This window comes from Sceloporus occidentalis, unplaced genomic scaffold, assembly GCF_023333645.1.
Source record: "Sceloporus occidentalis isolate IW3139 unplaced genomic scaffold, rSceOcc1.0.p SCAF_3, whole genome shotgun sequence".
Taxonomy (NCBI): Eukaryota; Metazoa; Chordata; class Lepidosauria; order Squamata; family Phrynosomatidae; genus Sceloporus; species Sceloporus occidentalis.
The window spans coordinates 217,414,712-217,440,823 of record NW_028316983.1 but is presented as its reverse complement, the minus strand read 5'-3'; the positions used below and the strand labels follow the sequence as shown (position 1 = coordinate 217,440,823).

The 26,112-nt window shown below is 40.8% G+C and overlaps 1 protein-coding gene across 2 annotated transcripts in view; it reads left to right on the top strand.

The window, feature by feature from the left end:
• TRIQK (triple QxxK/R motif containing) overlaps window positions 1-11,208 on the top strand; it is a 59,581-nt gene extending 48,373 nt beyond the window's left edge. For both annotated transcript variants that reach the window (XM_089517610.1, XM_089517611.1), the window contains exon 4: window positions 7,030-11,208. In XM_089517610.1, coding sequence (XP_089373736.1) covers window positions 7,030-7,143 — 114 coding nt within the window. In that variant the 3' untranslated portion in view covers window positions 7,144-11,208. The remainder of the gene's footprint in view (window positions 1-7,029) is intronic.
• The last annotated feature ends 14,904 nt before the right edge of the window (window positions 11,209-26,112 follow it).

The following is a 26,112-nucleotide window of genomic DNA, read 5'->3' as shown; positions in this document are numbered from 1 at the left end:
TCCAACTCAGTGCCAAAAGTTTGTGTTTCTCCAGCCCTTCTTCACCTATGCTTATGCTGCTTAAGAATTCTAGCTAGACAGAGAACAAGGATGAAAAGGAAATCTAGAGATATATAAAAAGACTTTGGAAAAAGAAGCTTCTTTCTCAGATGCTTTGTTAACTGACCTGTTCCCGTATCTATAAAGAAGATCTGTATATCTCATTTGTTAGACTTGCTATTTTGTATCCGAATGGCATCCACTGTACAGCTGTGGTTGGTGTTTAATGTATCATGCTTAAATGCATCACCAGGGTCTTCCCACATTGCTAACACCCTAGGTCTACCCTAGGTCTGATATTGTGGCACTGAAATCTTGGGCGGGATACATACCGCCATTTAGTACGTCTTCTATACGTACTAGGGTTAGGAAGGGGCGGTGCTTCCGCACCCCCCTAACCCTAGTACGTATTCTATACGTACAAGATGGCGGCGCCCCTTCCACATGGGCGCCGCCATCTTTGCGTATCGGACGCTGAGCGTCCGTACGCGTCGCGCCGCTTGTGACGTAGCGAGCGCGCCCCTGGCGCCTCGCTACGTCGCAAACGCGACGGTAAAAGAAGCTCCATTTTGGAGCTTCTTTTTCGGTCCGCGCGGGAGTCGGGCCGTCTGAAGGCTCCGGCTCCCCCGCGGACCTACTGGTGGCGGCGGCAGACCGCCGCAAAGCGGCGGTATGTACCCCGCCTTAGAGTCAGGGATAGTCCTGACCTAGCAGGGCAAAATCACTGAGTTCATGGATGTCAGCTTGCTCAACAGCCCCCCTCCCATCATTCCTGCTGCAGTTTCCTTTCATTTACTCTAGAAGATTTAGCAACATGGACAATTCAAATTTGAGGACATGAGGGAGGGATGTTCCTGGTCCTGTTCTGCTGATGGAAATTGTTCCTTCAGTGGGCTAATTGGATACAGTTGAACTGTCATTAATGTGTATAACATGGATCTAGGTTACCATTTCATCTTTGTCATCTTTGTCTCCAGCCAGGAAAATATTACCTTTTCTATCAACTGACCCAGCAAGGAGGCTGGTGGCCCTAAAATTATTCTGAAATTTCATGTTTTGAAAGAATAAGGAAGGCATAATTAGGATTTAACAAGTGAAACTAATAAATAATAACATGAGGGCTACATATGATATAGTTGTATAGGAACACATAAATACACCCCTGACCTTCTTGTACATTTTGACTAAACTTATGTAGTTTGTTTAAATTCCTTCCAATATTTCCCCCTTAATTTAGTTTCAGTTCAGAAAAAAATAACATAAAATCAGTTTAGCAACCCATGCTGAGAAAAAGAATCATTGGGGGAGGTTTTTTTAAAAATTAAACTGTTTTTATTGAAAGAAATTTCAGTAATGTTCAAAGAACATTTTCTTGTTTCTGGCAGAGGAGAAATCTATTTTTTAAAGTTACAGTTTACAGCAAATGGCAAGGTATGACTAGCATGCTGTAACAGCTGTTGTGCCGCCAGATGATGTATTTGGTTGTCTTCCAGAATTTGCTATTATAATCACGAAACAGTGTTTTTTTTTCGCTTCCTGATAGCTGATCTTGATCAAGCATTGCCACGCAATGCGGTCTGTTTTCACAACATAATCTGCTCTGTTAGTGCTGTGTGTCAGGCTTTAATGAGAAAAAGTAGATTACCTTTTTTGGAATTGTTAAAGAGGTTGATTATTAACCTGTTGAGTTACACTGTCTTCTCCATCCCCTTCTTGATTAAATGTTACTTCTTTTTCTCACCTTTAGTTTCCCAGCTCTAAAATGTAAAAACATAAGAAGATCCCTGCTGGATCAAATGAAAGACCTTTTAATCTGGTATACAGGAGTTGAGATTTTAGAATCACAGCAGGAAAGAAAGGGTGAACCTCTCTCTTCTCAACTGCTGTGGTCTGATTATATAGTGAAGGCTTGCTGGGGTAGCTATTTACATTACACACACACACACATATTTAATAACTTGTTATGTTTGCCTGCTAGAAATAAATAGTGACTCTCTTTAATGTGGGCAGGGGATAACTTTATCATTAGCTGATCCTTCAGGATTACTATGCTGGGGAAGAAAAATTTCTCTGTATCAGAGTTGTACATGAAGCATGTTGTGTTCTCCACCAGCTTCATGAATGTTTAACAAGAGCCTCCCAGGCTGTATTTGCAAAATGCTTTTTGAAATTTACACAGAACTTTGGTGAAAAGTTTTTGGACTACAGAATCTATAATCCTCCAGCCAGCATGGGAGTTGCTGAGGGATGAAGTCCAAAAAGTAACATTCCAAGCTCTAGAATTTATCTGTCTTTCAAAAGCAGACAAATGTACTGCATTAAAAAGGAACAAGAAAAGATAAAATTGACACAAGGAAATATGAAATGAGTTTAGCAGTTCTCAAAAGTAAGTCTCAAATCTATTGCAAGAAGAAAGTAACAGACCACCTGCCTGCAATCATCTTCTAAGATCTTTAAGATAAACCTAAAAGTAATTTAATCCATGCAGTTTTATATAATATTAGAAGTCTATGAACTGTTAAAAGAGAGGGAGAGACCACAGACACCAGCTTTGGAAGAATAAAGGCCACAACTTTATTAAACAATAACAATAACAATATTGCAGGGTGGGCTCCAATGCATCAGGTCAGGATCTGTCATCCATCAATCCCTGATTGATCAATGAAACCCATTTGCTTAGTGACGGCCAAGCTTCAGGATGACAGGGGGCCACCAGTTAACAACGCCTGTCGCCCTATGCTATCCAGTTATTCGCATGTGCACATCTCTGCCCCTTTTCACCAGAATCGCAGCTCTCCTGCCTCCAGAACCACGGTTCTCCTGGCCAGGCAACTGAGCCATCCCCACTGAGTTAGGCAGCCCCATTTTCCAGACCTTCCCAATAAGAAGACCATATGAAACCCAAATGGCAGACCACAAACTTTCTTGAAAGACAATTTGCCTAGCACAACTAATCTTTCCTTCCTACTGTCAGTGCAGAAAATTAGTATCATAGCATTTTATACTATGATTTCAGTTGCACAGATTAACAATGAAGCTCAGTGGACCTGGTCAAGAGTTCTTGTGAACTAGGATCAGCTGGCCATACCAATGGCTTGGCTGATCTGTGCTGCCACATCAAGTGCAGGGCATATGGTCATCATCATGGCCAATCCAGGGCCAGTTATGGAGAATAATAATGAGAATAATAATAATAATTATTTATTTATTTATTTATATCCCGCCCCTTGAGGTCAATTGGGGCGGCTAACACCAATAAAATACAGTACATTGTACATCAAAATTCCCTCCCCCCCTTAAAAATTATTAAATCAATTATAATTAAAACCAACAAATTAAACAACATTAACACATACACATTATTACAAGACAAAAACAAAACAGAACAAAACAAAACAAATAAAACAGTAAACTACGGTAGCATTTCCAAGGAGGACCTTGGGGACTCTCATAAGAACAGGGTTCCTGAGGCCGGGGTTATCTATTCCGGAAAGGCCTGCCAGAAGAGATCCATCTTGACAGCCTTTTTAAAGCTGTCTAAAGATGTCAATTGACAGATCTCGTCCGGCAGGTCGTTCCATAATCTGGGGGCGACAACAGAAAAAGCCCTCTGGGAAGTAGCTGAAAGCCTAGAGGGGAGAGCGGCCTGGCCTGGAAGACAAAGAGCCCTCCTCCAACCACCATCTTGAGGGGGAGAGAGGCCTGGCCTGGAAGACAAAGAGCCCTCCTCCAACCACCATCTTGAGGGGGAGAGAGGCCTGGCCTGGAAGACAAAGAGCCCTCCTCCAACCACCATCTTGAGGGGGAGAGAGGCCTTGCAATTTTTTGTATTGTATTGCAATTTTACTGTACACCGCTATGATCATTGCGGAATAGCGGTCTATAAATAAAAATTATTATTATTATTATTATTATTATTATTATTTGAGGCTGTAGCAAATTCCTCCCAGAGGACCGGAATGTGCGGGGAGGATTATATGGGAGGAGGCGGTCCCTGAGATAGTTTGGACCCAAGCCATTTAGGGCTTTAAAGGTGATAACCAACACCTTGTACTGGGCCCGGAAACTAATAGGCAGCCAGTGGAGGGACTTTAATACCAGAGTAATATGGTCCCTCCTCGATGTTCCTGACACTACTCTGGCCGCCATGTTCTGCACTAATTGCAGTTTCCGAATCAAGCACAAGGGTAGCCCCATGTAGAGCGCATTACAGAAATCTAGATGTGAGGTTACCAGCGCATGTACAACAGTTTCAAGATCCCTTACTTCCAGAAAAGGGCGCAGTTGGCGTATCAGCCGAAGCTGATAACGCGCTCTTGACTGTCGCATTTACCTGATTTATCATCAGGAGCAACGAGTCAAGGAGCACCCCCAGACTGCGAACACAGTCACTAGAGGAGAGTGTGACCCCATCCAGGACTGGAGTTTGCAACCCAATTCATGGTTTTTGGGCCGCTACCGTGAGCACCTCTGTCTTGATTGAAACAGTTTCAATCTGTTTTTCCTCATCCAGCCCATTACTGCTTGGAGACATTCATTGAGAGAGGAGATGCCATTAGAATTCGAGGCCAACAAACGAGACACGGAGAAATAGATCTGGGTGTCATCAGTGTACTGATAACACCCAGCTCCATAACTCGGAATAATCTTACCCAGCGGCTTCATATAGATGTTAAATAACATCAGGGACAGTATAGCACCCTGTGGAACCCCACAGGTGAGCTCCCTTTTACTGGAGCAGCTGTCCCCGAGCAGCACCCTCTGGGATCTGCCCGAGAGGAAGGACTGGAATCACTGCAATGCAGTGCCTCCGATACCTAACCCCCTCAGACGGTCCAAGAGGATAGTGCTCTGCACGGGCTCTGGATTTATGGCCAATACAGACAGGACCCAAATGTAGTGCAAAAGGTTTTCTTAAAAGTTGGAGAAAATTGAAAATGTAGTCAAATTTTGTATAAGAAAGTATTCAAAATATTCTGAGGCTAAGAAAAGGACTCCTCTCCAAATGTGGTGTGGTGTGGCAAACCTCTGTGAAAGAACACTCTATTTTTGAATTTATAGGAAGAATACAGTGTAGGAGTATAGAAAGAAATAGTTGATGGTCACAGTTAGAATAGTCACACTAATTTGTGTTAGCCAACATAAAATGTAATCAAAGAAACATACACTAGCATTTTGAACAGGAAAACTATTAATACATGGAGAGCTTTTAATATACATAGAAAATCACATAAATCCAGCTGTCAAGCACAATCATCCTTCTTCAATAACAGAGAGTTGGAACCTTTGGAAATTTATTGCTCACAAGTTACTGTGTTGACATTATCAACACAGATAAAAATCACTCATTGGGGAAATTAACAAAGTATTAAATGGCAATGACTAAATGAAACTTTGCTACTTTCAATCCAGCATAAAAATGACAAGCAATAAAAAATGGAAAGGAAGGACTAATTAGTATGCCAGTTATGCTATCAAAAGTACTGCACTGGGGTTGGTTAAGAAAAGTTTAGTGTTTTTGAGGGAGTGGGTTGTACATTTCTTAAAAGACCAAAGTTTGCAAACTTTAGACTGTCTATATTTCAAGTAGAAGTCAGTAATAATCAGGTAATCAAGTTATGTGTTTGTTAAAACTTTATCAAGTCACAGTGTCTTTCTGAATTTAGTGGATTTTCGGTGCCTTTAAAATGGAGTGAGGAGTAGTAGGAGGATGGAGTTCTTTTGCTCTGAGGGTTATTTACTTCTGCCTAAGACAAACTATGTCAATCAGATTGTAACAAAAGACAAAAACATTGTCTGCAGTTTTATTTCAGTGGACAAGCACAAGCTACGTTTTTTCATTCTGATATACCAACAAACTATGGTTTACTTTAAGTAGGAAATGACTGCTTGAATCTGAGCACTCGTGGGGAGGTGGTTTTTCTAATGACTCTCAAATTACCCATGTAGCAAGAAGCCATTATATATGAAGTATCTCAATGCCTTGAGAAGCAGTGGTTCCAACTCATTCCACGCTGTTGCTAGTTAGTAAGTGTAATCAAACTATTTTGTAAGCCACTTTGGGGAAAAGGCAGAATACAAATTGCTAAATCTTATAAATATCATAAATATCAAAGAAAACATTCCCTAAGGAAAGTAACAATTATAATTCATGATGAAGGGCTTTATTACTATTCATCAGTTGCATAGTACTTTTAATATACAAAATACGGCACAATCTCTGTCTTCCTCAAAAATCATAAACCAAGCCCATTTTCAAAGACCACTGTTTCACCATTGGTTGGGTCATACATTATCACAAAATAAAAAAGACTAAAAGATTTCACACTGACTGAATGGATGTTCAAATAAAATTATAATTTTATCAGACCAATTCAGTTTGGTGTTGTTGTTTTTTTAAAAACCTACACTTTCAAACTTTAATTAAACTCATGATGAGTTTAATCCAGTCTGTATAACTTATTAGTAAATATGAACATCTTTAGAGCCTTGTTCAGTTATTCAAAGGGGGGGGGGGTAAATCAACAGATGTAGAGGGAAGCACACTAGGCCTCTACAGTCCATTCTTGCTCTCCACATACGGAGGATAATAATATAAAGAGGAAAGTCTTTGCTACCTATGGAGGCTCTCCATGTGATTGGGAACCCTGATATTTTAGGGCTGCAAATCACACAGATCACCTCCCAGACTGTCACTCATCTCATGAAGAGATAACACAGGGAGGTGGGGCTAGTATACACCCATTCGCCATCTGTTGGCTTTAACTCATTTTGAAGGTCTGCATGGGTCCCATTATGTACATTTGGTCTCAATATCTTGACAGCCCAAGTTTTAACAATATAACTTTGAGGAAGATAATGAAACTATTGTGTGAGAAAGTTCTATGGTCTATTGTTGCCTAGATTTGTGAATTAAAAATGCTGTTTGCTCTTAATTAAATTGAAATGATGGTATATCTAATTTTTTTAACAAATCTGTCATTGCTACAGGAAGTCAGCCTTGTCCTTGCAGCTATATTGGTATTTCTATTGGTCTGTTATGCTTTCTTTTACCTTAAACTGTCTGAAGAAGTTAACCTTGAGCTGGAGCAAGATGAAAACTAGAAGTCACTGCAAGTTTGCCTCTAGAAAAGCATTACTTTGACCATCAAGATCACAAACAGAGATGGATATAACTTAAACCACTTCCTGCCATTCAGAAGTTAAGAATACTTATGAGAATACCTCAGCCTTAATGGATTTTCATGAGTTTCATCTGAGTTTCAAACTACGTTAGTGACTGACATTGACTGTTTCATTTGTCAAGCTGAAAACATTTGATTCAAGAGGACAATTTCCTATCTTTCTTATCCTAGGTGCGTTGGTGGATAAATCCTGATGTCCTTGGAGTTTACTTGCTTTTTTGAGATGGTTAACAATAGAAGCCAAAATCAAATACAATGGACTAGAATTAAATTACATTGTCTGTACTCTCTTTGTTATTAGCACCATTATGTTGAATTAATTATACTTTGAAAGATACAGGTATATACCTAATGGTTAAGATCAGTGGGTATTTGTTAGAACAAAACTGAACAATGAGGTTTACTTTGCAAGGCAAGACCTGGATACCATTTAGTGAACTGGGAAATCACTATACTGTGCAAAGTCTTTTCCATACCAGTGTGACAAGGGTTCCATCTTGTATTGTTGGGCATAATGCCAAAAGTCACATTTATGGAACATTACTTTCAATGGGAGAGTAAAGCTCACACCTAAACCCCATTCAAAATGATGAAATTTTTAAATACTTAACTCCAGCTGGGACGTGTTTGTTGATATCATCTGAAAAACATGGATATCATGCCTGTGTCAAGATCCAGACCTCAAAAGTGGCCATACAATGCTGACTGGGAATGGGACACTGACAGTGCCTGTAGGGTTCAATGGAACTGACTTCCAGGTGGTTGCTTGTAAGATTTCATCCAAAGTTTTGTTCTAACTTTGCAATTGCAAGCAACCTTTATGCAGAGTTTTTGTTGCTGCTGCTGTTTTTATAAACCAATTTGCAAAGACAACCTTGAGTCAACTACTTTGAGCTTCCCTAAGGAGAGAAAGCTGGGATTTTAATTGGAAAAATATAAAAGCAGAAACAAAAATAGGTTCTGATAACAGAATATACGTGGTACGCTTGGAATTGTTTCTTAATAGTAAATTAAATTGCTCAAGGACAACCATTGTGGAATCAGAAGCAAAAAACCGAAGTTTAATCCAAATCTTTTAAGGCTAGAGCTAACAAAATTAGAATAGATGCTAGTTTTCTGTATCCCAGGAAGGCAAGAGGAAGTTCCACCTATGATCAGTGCATGTTCTGCTGTATCTTCTGATGGATTGTGAGTACAATATGGAGAGCTTTTGCTTAATAAAAACTCTTTGGAATCACCTCTGATTAAAATCTATCAATCAAAGCCTCCAAGTTATCAAGAAGTACCAACAAAAAATAAACATGCTTTAATAATTTGTAATTTCCACACAGTAATAAGTACTTCATAATCATGGCAAGCTTCCCTGCTCAGAAAGAGCCTTCTGTTTTTAAAAAAATGGACACAAGTTTATTTTCAGCATCATTCTGCATCATGTCTGTATGCCTATGTATATCTGCAGTCATCATTTTCATTCATTGCCAACTGTTCGAGGCACATGTGTTCTGTCAGAAATGGCACCTGGATGACAGAAGCTGAAGTATTCACATATGCCTCTGAAGCAGAGTTCCTTGCCTCTTGGGCTATCTGAAAGAGTGTAAATAGAAAGTTCAGTCTATGTTGATTTTAATTAGCACATTGCTTCATTAATATAAGGTTGAAATTCTGTTTTAATTAAACCATTGCTTCTGCCTGCAATATCCTCATGGAAAATACAGGGGTATTGCTGTTTTTCAAAATATTCTTTTGCCATTAGGCAGTCATTTTTCTCTGTTCTAATGGTGAATGATAAACACTTTCCATACATAGTCCTGGCAAATTAGAAACCTCATAACTTCATCATATTTACTCAGAAGAACTGAGTCCAGATACACTGTTCAAGGAGGGTTGCATCCCCATGACCTCATTTCCAAACAAAATCAGACTGTATAAGCAACAAGAATACCATATGCTATAGAATTAAGTCTATCATTTTTGCCCTTATGATTCATTTTCTATACTATTATAGGAAAGGTTGTTGTTATGTGCCTTCAAATCGTTTCCAGCTTATGGTGGCACTAAATTGAACCTATCATGGGGTTTTCTTGGCCAGATTTCTTCAGAGAGGGTTTGCTTTTGCCTTCCTATGAGGCTGAGAGAATGCAACATGGCAAGGTCACCAAGTGGGTTTCCATGGCTGAGTAGGGATTTGAACCCTGATCTCTAGAGTTATACTTTTAAATGTAAAATTTTACTTCACTCGGTATGGTAATGAACTATTTTACAGTACAAGAAACTGTAATGTGGCACTTTATTGAGATTGCAAAAATAGTTGGTGTTGGAACAACTTCTTTAACTATTTTGTAGTTAGTCCTGCTTGTACTTTTGGAAAAGAAACAAGAAAATTAATAAACTGCATTATTACAGGGGTGTCCCCCTGTCCCCTTTTCGATATAATACAGTATTGAATATGTTGAGGTCTGATTCATACAGCTTAACAAAATGGCATTACCCAATCACACTGACAGTATTGGTGGGATCCAATACAATGATGACTGAGCAAAGAACCCCACCAGCATGCTTATGTTGGAGCTCAGACTCAAGGAAGTTAATGAAGTGATTCAGAAACAATAGAACACCAGCTCCCCTAAGTCAGTCAGTGGCTACCTTGGCCTGGGGTGCAGAGCTACATCCAAGTAGGATGTAAATATTGTCTGGGAGATGGAGAACAGAGACCTGCTTGCACAAGAATGCATTAGAAGCCTTCTGGCAGTGCAGTGGTTAAATGCCTCTACTGCAGCCACTCATCCACAAACCACAAAGTTGTGAATTCAAACAAAATTCCATCGAACCGTGATATCTTTATTGGCCAACTGAAATGCACAATATACTTGTTGCAAACTTTTGAAGCTCCACTGGCTTCTTCATCAGGAAAGATGTTACATACCAAACAGGAGAAAATTAGAGATGTTAGTAAGATGCCTGCATTTTGTTGTTTCTGTCCTTAGCTAAGATCATATGGGGAAGGTATCTTTACCAAGCTGGCCCCTCATCCTCTGGCCATGCACAAGGTTGTGAGATCATTACCAGCCAGGGTCTCTGGGTCAACTCCGCCTGGCATCTTTCCGTAGGTAACTAAAATGAGTACCCAGCTTGTTGGGGGCAATTAGCTTACACTTTGTAAACTGCTTAGTACATTGGTAAGCAGTATAGAAATATACTTGCTATTGCTATCCTTGTGTAAGTTTTGAAAAGATATAACAGGGTGTGCTGTCAGGAGTAGCACAAGTATGCTGTTACTTTGGATCCAGGGCCTATTCACGTTACAGAATTATAGGATTATTATTTTACTGAAATTGCCATGGCTGTTTTCCTGGGGTTTGTGGTTTGGTGAGGCACTGGAGTGCTCCAGGTGAGAGGTCTAAATGTTTCTCCCTGAACTACAAATCCCTGAACAGAATCATGGGAAAGTGGAATAACAGCACTATAATTATGTAGTGCAAATGTGCCCCTAGGCTGAATGATCTCTCACTTTCACATGGTGTGAGCATGTGTTTGCACAGCTTTGGTGACTCTTGAATCTCTGGTATGGTGAAGGGCAAAGAGAAGAACAAAGTGTGTCTGCTCATACCCGCCTTGAATCCCATTGTGGGAGAAAAGGGGCATATAAATCCTGGAAATAAATAAGTACCATCCATTCACAAGGATGGCACTGGCCTGTAAAGTTATGTGAAGCATTCCAGAACCAGATATGTATAATGTTTATTTTTTTATGCTACAATTTCAGTTACCTCAGGACATTTATGTTGTATATAGTATGTATATAAGCAAATGTTTCCAAGAAGGGGAAATGGATTTTATATGGCTTAGCAATGGACTTAACTGATAGCAACCCCTCTTCATTTTTTAATGAAAAGCCAATTTAGCAGGGAGACAGCCAAATGTTAGGTACCAGTGTCTCTCCAACAGATGTCTCGGCATTATTTTGTAGCTTGCTTGGATGAATAAACATGCACAACTGTGAAATGTTACATTGTATGAGCCTTTTTTATTTTTAAAAATGGAACAATCTGTTTACTGTCCTAATTGAGACAACAGTGTCAGTTGTTGCCAGATTTGGATAGCAGTAGCTAAGCACTATAATCATAGGGACTAGGCAAATACCTGGAAATGACAATAGCTCACACATATTTTAGCTTTTGGGGCCCTGGGAATAATTCTGACACATTTGGCTTTGCATATGACAAAAACAACAACTGTGTTTGTTATTATTCCATTTGTTCTCTCTGTATTCACCCCTGCACACCCTCAAAATATTATTTAACTTTGGGGTTAACATTTAGAAACAAATCCATCCATTCATCTTTTTCCATTGTGATCCCCAGAACATAGGCCTTCATTGTTGATGAAGAGATGCTTAGCCTGCAATCCTGAATACTAGGGAGAAAGTCCCATTGAACTTGGTGAGACATTAAATATGCCTGAAGTCCCACTCTGAGATTTTATTTAGTCTACAGGAAACATGAAAAAGAAGTAAAAACGAAATTACCTTCAGCTTTGTAAATAGGTCCTCAACATTACAACATATATAGCAGCAATAACAACTTTACCTATTGATAGGTATATAAATTATAACACCCCACTACCACTAAGAGGAAAAGAAAGGCAAGCAAGCTAGATAAAATTTCTAATTCTTAAAGCTCTCCCCGGCCACTATTGTGGACAGGGTAAAACCTAAGGGACAGTTTACCTCTGAATACACTTTCACCCCCAAAATTTGTGATCCAAGTTCACAAATTCAAACAAGAATCCACTATTGGTTTTCCATGAACTCTTATTTTCTACAGCCCAAATTGTTGGGGACTCGCGCATATCTATGGCAAATTACACAGGAGCCCACATGAATTTTCAGTCTACCTCTTGCTCACTCCTGTGCTAGCCATCCAGTGAATGATTTAACATTTTGTGTTGTTGTCCATCTTCAAGTCATTTCTGACCTACGATAACCTTAAGATGAACCTATCATAGTGTTTTTTGGGCAGGATTTGGGAGGTTGTATTTGCCTTCTTCTGACGCTTAGAGAGTGTGGCTTGCCCAGCGTCACCCACTGAGTTTCCATGGCCAAGCCACTACACCATGTTGGCTCTCTAATGGCTTAACATGCCTGGATATTAACCTTGGGAGGTTCCTATATAATGTGAGCTGTGTCACACATGTAATCAAGAATAAAGATCTTCATATATACATGAACTGAGAAAATGGGGACAGTTCTGATTAACAGCACCGTTTGATATTTTTATTAATGGGGACCCTGCTGTCCTGTTTGCTTCCTGTTTCCAGCAGTCCTAAATGAAAACTGAAACTATCACAATACACTTGTCCCTCCATATTCGCTAGGGTTAGGGGCACAAGACCCCTGTGAATATGGAAAAACCACAAATAACAAAAACACCATGTTTTTATCTGAGAGGACACCTCTCTAGGAATTTCTAGGTCCTCCAGGGCAACTCTTTGGTCAACGTCCAACAGACACTGACCATAAAACTGCACTGGAGGAACTACAAATGCCTAGTAGAGTATTCTCTGTAGGAATCTCTAGGTCTTTCAGTGCAACTTTTAGTTAAAGTTGACCATAGAGTTGCACTGGAGGATCTAGATATTCCTAGAGAAAACATATTAATCAAATCCATGAATAATCAAAGCCACAAATATCAAAGCCACAAATATGGAGGAATGAGTGTATTTGATGCAGCCAAATTGGAGAGAATTTGAGAGCCAAAGAATGGTTTTGCCAATACGGATTTTTTCTTACATCCGCTATAGCTACCTTTCCATTTTATATGGACATGAAAACACTTAGAATGTACAGTCGACTTTACATAACCACAAATTCTGCATCCACAGATTCAACCAACCTTGGTTCACTAATATGCACATACCAACACCCCCCCTCCTGCAGCATTTCCAGTGGAGTCAGCATCCACATTAACCTCATTGGCTGTGATACCATAGCACAAAGCTAAGATATAGAAACTTGTGCCTCACCCCCCATAGTGTTTTATGAAAGTGTATCCTCCTAGTATCTTATCATCCCTGCTCCTGAACCAGGATTGCAACCATATGATTGTTCACAAGCATTTCACAAGCTGTTGTGACTAACAGGAGTTATAAATCCACATAAAGCAGTAGTAATAAATGGAGGCAATAGATCAGCTCTCATACCATTTATCCCAGAATATCCTTGTTCTCTGCAGTCCAACTATTCCACACTGAGTTTTTGTGTTTACAAAACGGATTTTGTCATGGCCTTTAAAGCCAAACACTCAGTTTAGTACGGTAGCTATTCACTGCAGAAAAGAGGGTATACAGAAAGATGTGCTTAAATTAGTGTGCCATTGCTTTTCTGGAGTAAGCTCTCAATGACAAATAGATTGTCAAATTGAGATACACCTCTATAGATCAGGTTTCTGAAGGCATTAGCTCCTAAAACGACACTGGGCAAAGGCAAAAAGAGTCCAATTACAAGGAAATCTCCTCTCAGAATATATTGCCAACCTTTTGGATTGATTATTAACTTTCATAACGATATGGAAGAGCCCTGTAATTCTTGCCTCTTATTTATATTGCAACTCAGTGGTATTCAAGGGAGAAGTGATGCAGCACAAAGGTAAAGAATTGCCAGAGAGGAGCAGCTTGAGAATGGTTAAGATTAATGGACAGATAAAGACGCATATGATTGCCTGCCTTTCCAGAACAAGCAGCAACTAGCTCATTAAGCTGGTGAAAAACTCTTGAGACAGTTGTTACAAACAGCCTTGCTTTGAGCAGGCAATGGTTGCATCTTCGTTCCCATTTATAAAGGTTCCTGACATGGCAGCAAGAGAAAAGCCTGAAAAGAACTGCATATTTTGCAAGAATGTGTGTGCCTGAAGATGAACCTGAAGAATGACGGTTGCTTCAGGGGGCAGTTCTCTTTTCTAACATCTTTATTCTTTATCTTTTCAGCTGAAAAAGTAAAATAAAATTCCCTTTCCTTAACTTTTGTAGCAAATGGTGGTCACTCTGTCTGGAGCTGACAGCCACATTCGCTTGGGGGGAAGCTTTGGGGAGGTTGTATGCTGGGCCTGGACAAAACCATAACCAAAGTAATGTGAGATTAAAATACTTGGGCTCATCTTTTTTTATAGCCCCCCCCCCCCATATATTCTCACACCTAATTTGTTGTTGTTGTGGGCTTTCAAATCGTTTCTGATTTATGGCTACTGAAAGGCAACTTATCATTTTCTTGGCAAGTTTCTTCAGAGGGGGTTTGCCACTGCCACCCTCTAAGGCAGAGAGAGTGTGGCTTGCCCAAGGTCATCCAGTGGGTTTAGATGGCTGGTATAGAATTTAAATAGAATTTAAACCCTGGTTTGCAAAGTCATAGTCTAATGCTCAAACCATTACACCATACTAGTTTACTTTCTCACACCTAATACACCCACTCATTGATGCCCTGGAGATCTTGGAAACTCACACTCACAGCCACACACACCTCTAAATTTTGGTGAGTGGGTGGTGGTCCCTAATAGAACCGATCACTTAATAGCAAGTGTGGGGTAGCTGAAAAATAAAGGTTTCTCCTGAACCTAAAATTGGAGAAGGAGGTGTCCATCTGACATGTTTATCAACCTTTCATGTCTGGATTATTTCTGTAGTGTGGATGCTGCTATAGCCAGTATCTTCTTCGGGTCATCTGAGGAGTCACTTCCTATTAGAAAAGAAAGGAAATCTGTGCTAGATTCAGAAACAGAGCTGTGCACAACCACCGAAGGTGATGATGCTCAAAGAGGCAGGCTAAAATGATCTTGCTTAGAAGGAATATAAGGCTGCAGTTCTTGGGAGTTCTCAGCAGCAGAGTAAGTAATTCTACATTGTGGAAGCCATTTGTTTTTAGCCTATGACAGCAGTGGATGTTGGACTGTGTTTCAGTAGGATGCTGAAACCTATCCAGTTTTTACTTTAAGTGCTGAATTATATCCCCAAAATAATAGTGAGGACCATGCTGCTCCACAGACATGGAGGCTGTTGCCTACATGTGATCTGCAAGAACTATCGTGGGTGGGATGCTAGCAATCTCTGGATAAGATCATCATTTGAGACATCTTCTGCTACAGAAGCAACTCGTACACATTTTGTGTTTCCCTTCTCATTGCATTTCTCTAGCTTGGATGGTATCAGTTTCATAACAGGCTCTTTTGCCTGGCTTCCCCTCACTTGACAAATGACTTGGCAAGACTCTGTATATTGTGACTCTAGGTCTGCTTCCTACACCTTGCTTTTGGATACTCCTTATCTCCGTTGTTTGCTAACTCTGTGAGTAAGGAAATTATCACATTTTTTGCCCGATTGGGGCACAGGCTGGGAATGGGCTTGAATGGTTGAAAACGGGTGTTATCACACAGCAAAATGCCACCGATGCCACTGGGACATGATGCCACAAGCTGTCCCCCAGCCATGCTTAGCCCACCGATTTTGCAAGGACAGAAAGCTTACATACTTCAAAATTGGCAGGCTAAGTGTGGCTGGGGGGTGGCTTGTAGTCTCCTGGCAACATTGGTGGTGTTTCGCCCATTCCCAGCCTGTGCCTGGATCAAAATCTCCTAAGACATTCCTTAGCTGCTTTGTTTACTTTCTGTGAGTCTTCTCTGGAGTATCTCCCAGTCACCTGAGACCAGAATACAACACTTACATCCTTATGTACAAAATATAGATTTGCATATACATTTCAGGCTGAGTCAGTTTCACAGCTATCATTTAAAGGGTACAAGATCAGGTACCCCAAGGATATCAACTTGTTGATTATAATTTCTCTTTCTGAGAGATATCCATAACTATTAACACTGACAAGATGGAAGACAAAAGAGGGAAAAGAAAATAAGCTGTATTAGAGAAAACTGGTCATATATCTCTCATAATCCTAATTAAGTAATCAGTGAGGATAAAGACCAGAATTTTCTAGCATTCTGAGACCCAAATGGGTTCTCTCCAAAAGTCAACTAAGGTTATTCACTAATGAGAATACTTCTCCCGACCTATTGGTCCTGGGAGAAGGCTTTGCTGGCCTCTCATTGGAGAGACCAGAAATGTAAATAAAAACGGTGCGCTTCTGCGGCTGTTAGCCCCCTGTTAATAATTTCAGTAGCCATTTGGTTTGAGGCTTGGCAGCCATTTTGTATTGGCAGCCATTTTATATAACTTCATTTGCAGCCTTGTTGGGGGGAGGCCTGTGGCTCAGTGAGGGGTAACATACAACATTCAGGGGGCCCAAGCTTGGCATAACAATCTGTAATCAGTCATTTTGTAATAAAATGTTTCATACTAAGATGGTGTTTAATTCATTCTGTAACAGCATTCAGTGCTGGCTACCCTCCCTTGCTGATTGTGTGGCAGCCATTTTGTATTGGCAGCCAATTTATATAACAGCATTTGCAGCCTTGTTTGGGGGAGGTCTGTAACTCAGTTGGGGGTGTCAAATAACTGTAGAGGGCAGTAGCTTGGCATAACAATCTGTAATCAGTCATTCTGGACAAAAATGTTCATGCTAAGCAATGAACATTTTTGGGAGGGAGTCTGCAACTGGTGCTTAATTCACTCTATAACAGCATTCTGTGCTGTCTACCCTCCCTTACTGATCAGTGTGGCAGCCATTTTGTTGAGACTCAGCAGCCATTTTTTATTTCAGAAATTTATTATGGCTGCATTGCCAGCCTTGTTGAGAGGATGTCTGTGCTTCTATAAGGGGTGCCATACAACTTCAGGGACTCCAGCTCTGCATATCAAGTGTTAATCAGCCATTTTCGAGTTGATTTTTTATGCTAAGCTGGGTCTGGTCCAGATGGTATTTGGATAGGAGTCCACCATTAAATACAGGGATGGCTGGTGTCACAAGCATATACATTCATTAATGTTAGGGTGGGTGGTGCGTTATACTATTCAAGTTTGTGCTGTTCAGTAAGGCCTTTGGTTTTCAGAGCGCACCTTTATATTAGAAACCATCATTTGCTCAGTGAAAGGAATTGTTAATGGCTCCAAACAAAGGAATAGGAAGGCCAGGGCCCTGCCCCCAAAGAGGAGGATGGTGATGAAGAGATCCATTGGGATTCAGTGCTATCCAGGTTGCAGACTTTGAAATCTGAGAGGGCAGGATATGTTCCAAATGCATCTTCTGGGTGTATGTCAGCTGTGATGTCTGAACAAAAGAAATTATTTAACAAAGTTTGCTCTCGTCTTACCGCCCTTGAGCAGCTACAAGCCCAAGATGAGGGTTCTTCACAGTCAATGTGTCAGGAGGCTTCCAGGCTGGAGTTCACAGAGGGTCAGCAAGCTGCAGTGGATGGTCATGTTGTGGACTTTTCACCAGGTGAGGCAAGTGAGCCACAGTTTCTTTCATCACTGGCCACAGGGTCCAGGCCAGCTGCAGGCTGCATCACAGCCTAACCCCATACCTGGGACTTCTATGGCTACAGGGGTGCCATCTTCGCCTTCTGCTAGGCCTACACAAGGTGAGCACTTGCATAGTGGACATCTGGTCCAGAAAATGCCTATTTTGTCTTCCTTTCATGGTTCAGGACCAACAAGCCAGCAACAGAAACTGTTATGCTGGAAGTTTGGCTGACAGGGTTTCTTTGACCGAAAGCCCTGTAGGTTCAAGCATGAGTGTTCATTGTGTAGAGGGAACGACTCCTTTAAGTAGTTTATTTTCCTATTTCTTCTTTGTTTTGTTTCTTTTTAATCAGCTGAAGACTCAGATGTTGCCGTGGCTTCAGAGCTTACAATGAGGGGCCGGCTGGGGAGCAACCCAAATTATGGATTGCCCTTGGGGCTCAGGTGTTTTCACCCTTTGGAAGCTGGGGAATTGGTCTTGGAGCAGACCATCTGCCAGCTGTTCCTACACAAGATTCTCCCCCCTGGGCTTGCAGTTCTCAAAGAAATAAAATTAAATAGGTTGAGTTTTAATAAAGTTGTCCATTTTACAACCCAGTTCTCTGTGTCTGGTCTCATTATTCAATGAGTTGTTCAGCAATACTTCTCCCGAACTATTGGTCCTGAGAGAAGGCTTTGCTGGCCTCTCATTGGAGAGAGCAGAAATTTAAATAAAAACGGCACGCTTCTGCAGCTGTTAGCAGGGAGTGAGCGGGGCTTAGCCTGCTTGAGGCTCTCCCTGTCACTTGCCTTGATCGCTGGCCCACCCTCCCGCCTTGACAACAGTGTGAGATTCATTCTGGTCACTTCAGGGCCGGGTAGGATTTTTTGCCCTTGTTTTTCCAAGGGTTTTTTGCCTACCCTACACTGTTAATTGGGGAATTGGATAATTGGCTTAGAGTGTGGTCATAAATAGGCTTCATGGCATAGGTGGGCGGGAGATAGACATTTCGGTGAACACCTCAGCACCCTCCTAAAGAGTGAAGGTGGGTCTCTGGAACTGGTCTCTCGTTATTCAGTGAGTTGGTCAGCAAAAGTCTTTCACCATTCTTAAATGCACCTGCTTTTGGCATTATATTGTGCTGGGGTAAAATACAGACATGATACAAGATAGAAAATGCAGGAAGAAAATAGGATTTCTTTAAAACGCCTATTAAACATAGTGCTGTTTCACTGTAACTACTATAGAAACATCTTATAGATTTGTTGCTGGTGAGATGCTAAACCTCTCTGGCTGAAAATTCTAAACAGCAAATTCCAAGATTTCATAGGATGGAACCAAGGCAGTTTAAGTTGAATCATAGCATTATAATTGTGTACTGTGAAAGGGTGTACTACCACAAAATTCTCGCAGTGAGTAGAACCATCCTTGTACCACTTAGATGGTACCACCTGTATGCTGATGACACCCAGCTGTATCTTTCTGCCCCTGACCTCTCTCCAAGGCATGAACAGCAAGTCTCGTCTTGCCTTACAGCTGTCTCACAGTGGATGCACCATTGGCGTTTGAAGCTCAACATGTCCAAGACGGAGCTTCTTGTCTTTCCTCCTAAGCCCACCCTTCAACACTCCTTTTCTGTCTCTGTGAACAACATTTCTATTCAACCAGTCCAGCAAGCCTGCAGTCTTGGTTTTATCTTTGACTCTTCTCTGTCGTGTATCCCTCAGATCCAGACCACAGCCAAGGCTTGTAGATTCTTCTTGTACAATATTGCCAAAATCCGACCATATCTCTCCGCCTCTACTGCCAAGATCCTGGTCCATGCCCTAGTGATCTCACGACTTGATTACTGTAATGTCCTCCTGGCTGGGCTTTCTCTTTCTCACCTCCGTCCTTTAATCTCTGTTCAGCATTCAGCTGCACGCATTATCACTTCCACCCACCACTCTGACCACATCTCTCCTGTGTTGGCATCCCTTCACTGGCTCCCCCTCCCTTTCCGTATTCAGTACAAGCTCCTGCTGTCGACGTTTAAAGCCCTCCATGGACTGGCCCCTCCTTACTTATCAGACCTTCTTTCTCCTCACCTTCCCACCAGGGCCCTCCATTCTGGTAGTCAAGGTCTGCTGTCTCAGCCCAGGATTTCCTCTGCCCCATCCCGGATTCACCCCTTTTCACTTGCTGCCCCTCACTCCTGGAACCTTCTTCCCCCACAAGGAAGAGCCATCACTTCTTTAAATAGCTTCAAAACTGAGTTGAAAACCATCCTGTTCAGAGAGGCCTTCCCAGGCATTGCATAATTGTCGCTTGCTATTTGGTGTTCTTTTGTTGTCTGTTTATCAAACCATTTCCTGTATTGCTATGTACTGTATATGCATTATCCTACTTAAGAGTATGTATTTTCCCTGGAAAATGATTAACCATCCATTAAGAACCCAAGCCCTCCCTCCAGTCCATCTGCCTTGGTCCAGGCCTTGGAGGTAGAGAGGAACTGCTGGACCTCTTACCCTTTCCCTCCACCACTCCCTTCTCCTTCTGTGTCATGTCTTTTTAGGTTGTAAGCCCGAGGGCAGGGAACCGTCTAACTAAAAAGATTGTATGTACAGCGCTGTGTAAATTTACAGCGCTTCATAAATAAAGGTTAATTATAATAAAATAATAATAAGGCTGCTGCTACAGTTTAGAATTATTGCAGTTTGACACTGCTTTAACCATTATGGCTCTATCCTATGGAATCCTGGGTTTTGTTCTTTCTTGTGGCACTAGAACTGTCTGAGAAGGAAGGCTAAATATCCCACAAAACCACAGATCCTAGAATTCCACAGCATTGAACCATGGCAGGTAAAATGGTGTCAAACTGCATTAATTCTGCAATGCAGATGCAGCTGAAGTAGAGAAAGAAAAGGTAGGAAATGTTCCATTTCTCACTAGGAAAGTCATCTATGGTAGTGCCCAGGGCCTCCAAGTTACTATGTGTTGGTACACATAGTAACTTGGAGGTATGCTGACATTCAAATCATAAAAGTCAGGCTATCATATCATCATCTAAAAAGTGGGTCAGATAAAATGGGGGAAATGTTGCTCACTGTAGCTTCTGGAATGAGCCCATACTCTTTGATTAAGCACAATGCATTTTATGCATAATAGTCATCTGCTACTTCTCTATGTGATCAGCTTAGTTCTTCTTTGCCCATGCTGTATTTTTATACTGACTTACAGTTTGTAAGAAGAGGCACTCAGAGATATTTATGTGAATTCAATAAACAACTGAGCTTTTACTCCCCCCTCCCTAAACTGTTTCAAGCATGATTTTCACATTACAGCTTTATTATCCTGGCAGGTTTTTGAATTCATTTGTAGAACATCATTACATCTGCTATGTAGAACACTCCAAGGAATCCTTACAGGTGTGCCAAACCTGTTGCTTGTTATGACTGGACCTGTATTGCTAAGATGATAGTTATAAAAATGCCCTAACTAGAAAATGATTACCACCACCTTAACTGTGCATTTCTGTCAAAGCCAGATGAAAAGTATCAACACTGAAAAAAGGGGAAAAAACCATTCTCAATTCCTGGCAGCAAAAATTTACATTATTAGCCTGAAACATCATTTGAAAATGCACCAGCCTTATTTACACAGTAAAAGAGAAAATAGATCAAAGGATGAATTAGATTTCTAGATCCCTATATGCGCAGGGAGACATAACAAATAAAGACTGCTCATACAGCCTCAGTTTATGTTGTCAATTCCTATATTTTATTTTAGAAAATAGCTGCATACAATGGGCCTAGAGCTCTTAAATGGTAAGCATTGGTGCTTGGAAGAATTACTTTTAGGAGTACAGTTTGCAGAATTCCTAACCCAACATGACAACTGGAAGTTGTAGTTAAAAAAAAGGATCTTTTCCAAGCTGTGGTATGCTGTTAGGGCTGATTGGGATTATGCTACTGTGTAGATGTATGGTTGTACTGGGATGATTGTGTTAGCTTATAAATCACAATGTTTGAAAAATGGGATATTTGTGAATTCTGGAGCTAATTCTGGTATCAGCTATTTGAGCTAATATGAGTCTCAGAACTTAATTTTCTATTGGCATTTACACTTTAAAATGCATTTACAAATATTGGTGGGGTACAGACCTCCCCTTTAGGGTGGCCTGCACCCACCCATTTCCCCTCTGGATTGGGGCCTGGGCATCCACAGCGGCAGCCTCAGAGGCTCCAATCCGCCGCTCCTTCAGGCCTTGGGGAAGTGGCAAAACGCCGCTTCCCCGTGGCCTGGAAAGGGATATCCTTGGGGCGACAGCTGTGAGGAAAGGGAGAAAGGGGCTGTTTGGCCCCTTTCTCTTCCACATCACTGCCGTGGCTGTGTAAAGGCTGCATCAGTGATGCATGTGGCAAAAAGGAGCTGCGTTTCGGAGCTCCTTCCCACGACACTGAAAGGGCACCCCAAGCGCCCTGCAGACACGTAGCGAGGACGTCACGCCTGTGCCACACTGTTTGGATGCAGCGTGGCCGTGCCTGTGTATACGTGCTAGGGTTGCGGGGCGTGCGGTGGCACCACGTACCCTAGCACGTATCCAGGCCAGGGCAAAGCGCCGGTCTGGATAGGGCCATTGTGAAAGAAACCTTGTTTAGAAAAATGTATTCTGAGAGAAAAATGTATTTACAGTATGTAATTAAATGCTGAGAGCCAGTGTGCTCTAGTAGTTTGGGTGTCGGACTAGGATGCTGAGACCAGGTTTCAAATCTTTGCTCGGTCATGGAAACCCACTGGGTGATCTTCAGTGAGTCATACTCTCTCAATCTCAGAGGAAGACAATGGCATCCCACTCCCTGAACAAATTTTGCCAAGAAAACCCCATAATAGGTTAATCTTAGTGTTTCCATAAGTCCGAAACTAATGGAAGGCACATAACAATAATTTGAATGCAAATTTGGGAGTGGTTGATGCTTTTTTTTTAAATCACATGGCAGTACAAAAGTTAGACATAATGCTTGAACACATGCAAAAAAAAGAAAGATGCAAAGCAATTATAGTTTTGCCTAATCCTAGTCCCATAAAATATCCACTGAATCCTGCTTTGCTCTTGACATATGGGAGTGATCAGGGAAAGCATAATCTGATCTGGATATCTTTGTAGGGTAATTGATGTCCAAGTTTATTTCTGTTGTCTATAGGACCTCACCAATTAGCCTTCATTTCATCATTATATATTCTGTTTCCATTGGCTTAATAGAGGATGTTCTTGCATTTTTAGCCAAAATTATGGCATATATAAGATCTACTTTGTCCTGTTCCTAGACTGTGGGGAAATGAGGGAACAGTCCCGCCTAGGTTATTTTCCCCACATGCAAACATTTCAGAGAAATTCTTTGCCTTTAATTAACATTCCACTCAAGTACCCAGTTCTTGAGTTGCAGAAATGGCTTTAGCAAGAGGAAGCCTATACTTAACAAGAGTTTTCCCTGGATGGTTCTTTCTAAAGTACACTACAGGACTGCAAACACACAAGAGGTTTTGAGAACAACAAGGTCATAGAAACAATAACTATCACAAAGTGACTGCTAATAATGTATATTTTTCCTCTTTAACTACCATCCACACTGCTGTCCCACTTCTGAATAATACAGCTGTGAAGGTAATTAATTAATGTAGGAATGGGGTTTAATAATAGCACGAGCTCGCTCATTGGTTGCTGGCATCAGCTACCATGCTGATAACAGGTCCCTACCATTATTGTCACCTCACTAGAAAATTAGCATTTAATTAACTTAGGGAGCTGTGGAATCATTTCTATGAAATACTTATTTGCATCTTTCAAAATTAAATGCTCCTTTATAGAGCAAGATAATCCAGATGTGTAGGCTATTGGGCTGCCGAGAAACCCTAGAGGCTGGGCAGCTGGGATTCTTACCCATGGTTCAGTACCAAAGATCATAATTACAATAACCCTTTTCACAGATTGCCTCTGATATGTGCACAATAGAATGAACATAGTTTTTAAATTAGCTTTTTTTTAACATTGTAAAATTTATTTTTGGTCAAAGCTGCACATTAACTCAAGAGCATCAGATGTGTAATAGTTTGGCACAATATTATTGTGCTTAATATGTCTTGAACACCCCCCCCATCAATCCAAGTCAATCTGATAGAAAATAAATTAACTGTGATACATTTTTGAAGCAACAGATGTCAGTGGAATTATTGTTGATCGTGGGTGTAGTAGCCTATGCTTACCACAGTTAGGAGGTGGTCAAAGTTTATAGGTGAGTCGATATCCTGCCTTTATTGCATGATCATCTCTCTGGAAGGCCAAAGCCCTCAGCTTCTGAGATCTTCAGTGCAAGCTTCAGAAAAGATAGCATGAGGTAAGTCCTCCCATCATGGGATCTTTCATACACCAGAAAGTATGTGCAGCTGGGAAGGTTGAACAGTGATTGAGACATTTCAAAATTCAGAGACTATGGCCTGTTACAGACTGCCAAAATAAAGCTGCTTCGGGTCTCTTTGGAGGCATGCTATTTAAATGATGCATGGGTCCTAAGAGTCCGGAAGTTGCACCAAAACCACACTCCATTCCTAAGCACTGGAGTGCAGCTTTTGGTGCAGCTTCCAGATTCTTAGGATGCATGCATCATTTAAATAGCATACCTCCAAAGAGACCCGAAGCAGCTTTATTTTGGCAGTCTGTAACAGGCCATAGTTCTGTTAGTTTGGAATATCAGTATACAAAGGGTTCTTCAAGTACCTTTGAGACTGTGCAAAAAAAAAAGTTGTAGCATTTTGTAGACTTGGTCTACATCCTCAGATGCCAAGTCTCAAAGGTACTACAAAATCTCCTTGCATACAGATATTTAAAACACATATTTGTGTCCACCTCACAATGATTTGGACTACTATAATGGGGCTGCCTTTGGAAACTGTTAGGAAGCTTCAGCAGGTCCAAAATGCTGAGGCCAGGCCGTTGAATGGGGCTGGCTACAGAGTTCATGTGACTCCCCTGCTGAAACAGCTGCTCTGGCTACCAGTCCGTTTCCAGGTAGAATTCAAAGTGCTGATTTTGATCTTTAAAGCCCTGAACTGCTTGGGTCCAGACTATTTGAAGGACTGTACCTCCCTATACAAGCCAGCCCAATTGTGAAGATTGGCAGGCAAGGGTTTTTCCTCCGTTCTACCACCTTCGCAGGCACAGTTAGTGAGAACTTGGAATAGAGTCTTCTCCATGGCTGCTCCCAGACTGTGGAACTCCCTTCCGTAGAAGGTCAGGTTGTCCCCTGCTCTCTTTTGCTGAAGACATTCTTATTTAGGCAGGCTTTTTGTGTATAATTGTGTGTATATATAATTGGTGTGCTGTAATTAATGTTTTAATGTTTTTATTTTTAAACTGTTATGTTTTAATATTAGTATTATTGCTTTTTTAACTTTTGTAATTGATGTTTTACTTGTATCCTTTGTAAATTATTGTAAGCTCCGTTGAATCCTATTTTGGGAGAAAAGTGGGATATATAAATAAATAAATAAATAAATAAATAAATAAATAAATAAATCTTCGAAGCTCCCTAGAGTTCAGGGCTAAGAGCCATTGCTAAATCTCTCCTGCAAGTATTTATCAAACTGAATTTATTGAATGAAATTCAGTGCTCCATCTTTGACCATTAAATACCAGAAGTTAATCATATCAATCTATAAAGGAATACTTCTTTTTAATTTTCCTGGATGAACTGCAAATTAGGATAGTCTCTTATAGGAAGGAAAGTATATTGATAATTATTCATTACTAGATTGAAGAACAGTTTCCCCAACAATTAGGAAAAATAATAGACCAGCAATAATTTTGCACAATTTTCTACTTTTCACAATTTGATGTCCTAATCTAAGATCTTACAGAATTATTTTACAGAGAAGAAAAACATATGCTTTATATGCAGAAAATTTATTTAGTGGTCAGAAAAAAACTGCTTCCAGCACAGAAAATGTGTTTCCTGCATAGAAATTTTCTCTTTTCTTTTCTCTTTTCTCTTTTCTTTTCTCTTTTCTTTTCTTTTGGAGGGGGACATGTTTTTTCCCCTATTTCCTATGGAACACTTTTGAGATATTCAAATATGGAGAGAATATTATGGAGAAATATTAGTTTTCTCCCTTTGTGGGGAGAAGAATACTGTAATTTTTCATCTTCACAAGCAAGGACAAAATAGTCAGGCACTGACATCCCTTGTCCCTTATGCATCACCAAAGAGATGATAAATGCAGATACAGATCTATAGGTGCAGGTGTTGATTTAGACAGGACCCCTGTAAGTTATACAGAAATACAATACACATCTCTGTTCTCTGCTCTACTAGAAAGTAGGACCAGGTCTAATGGGTTTAGGTTACAAGACAGTAGATTTTGATTGAATATGAGAAAGAACAATAAGAGTGGTTTGGCAGTGAAACCAATTGCCTAGAGAGGTGGTGAGATTTCCTTCCCTGAATGCTTTCAAATAGAGGCTGGAAAGCTACC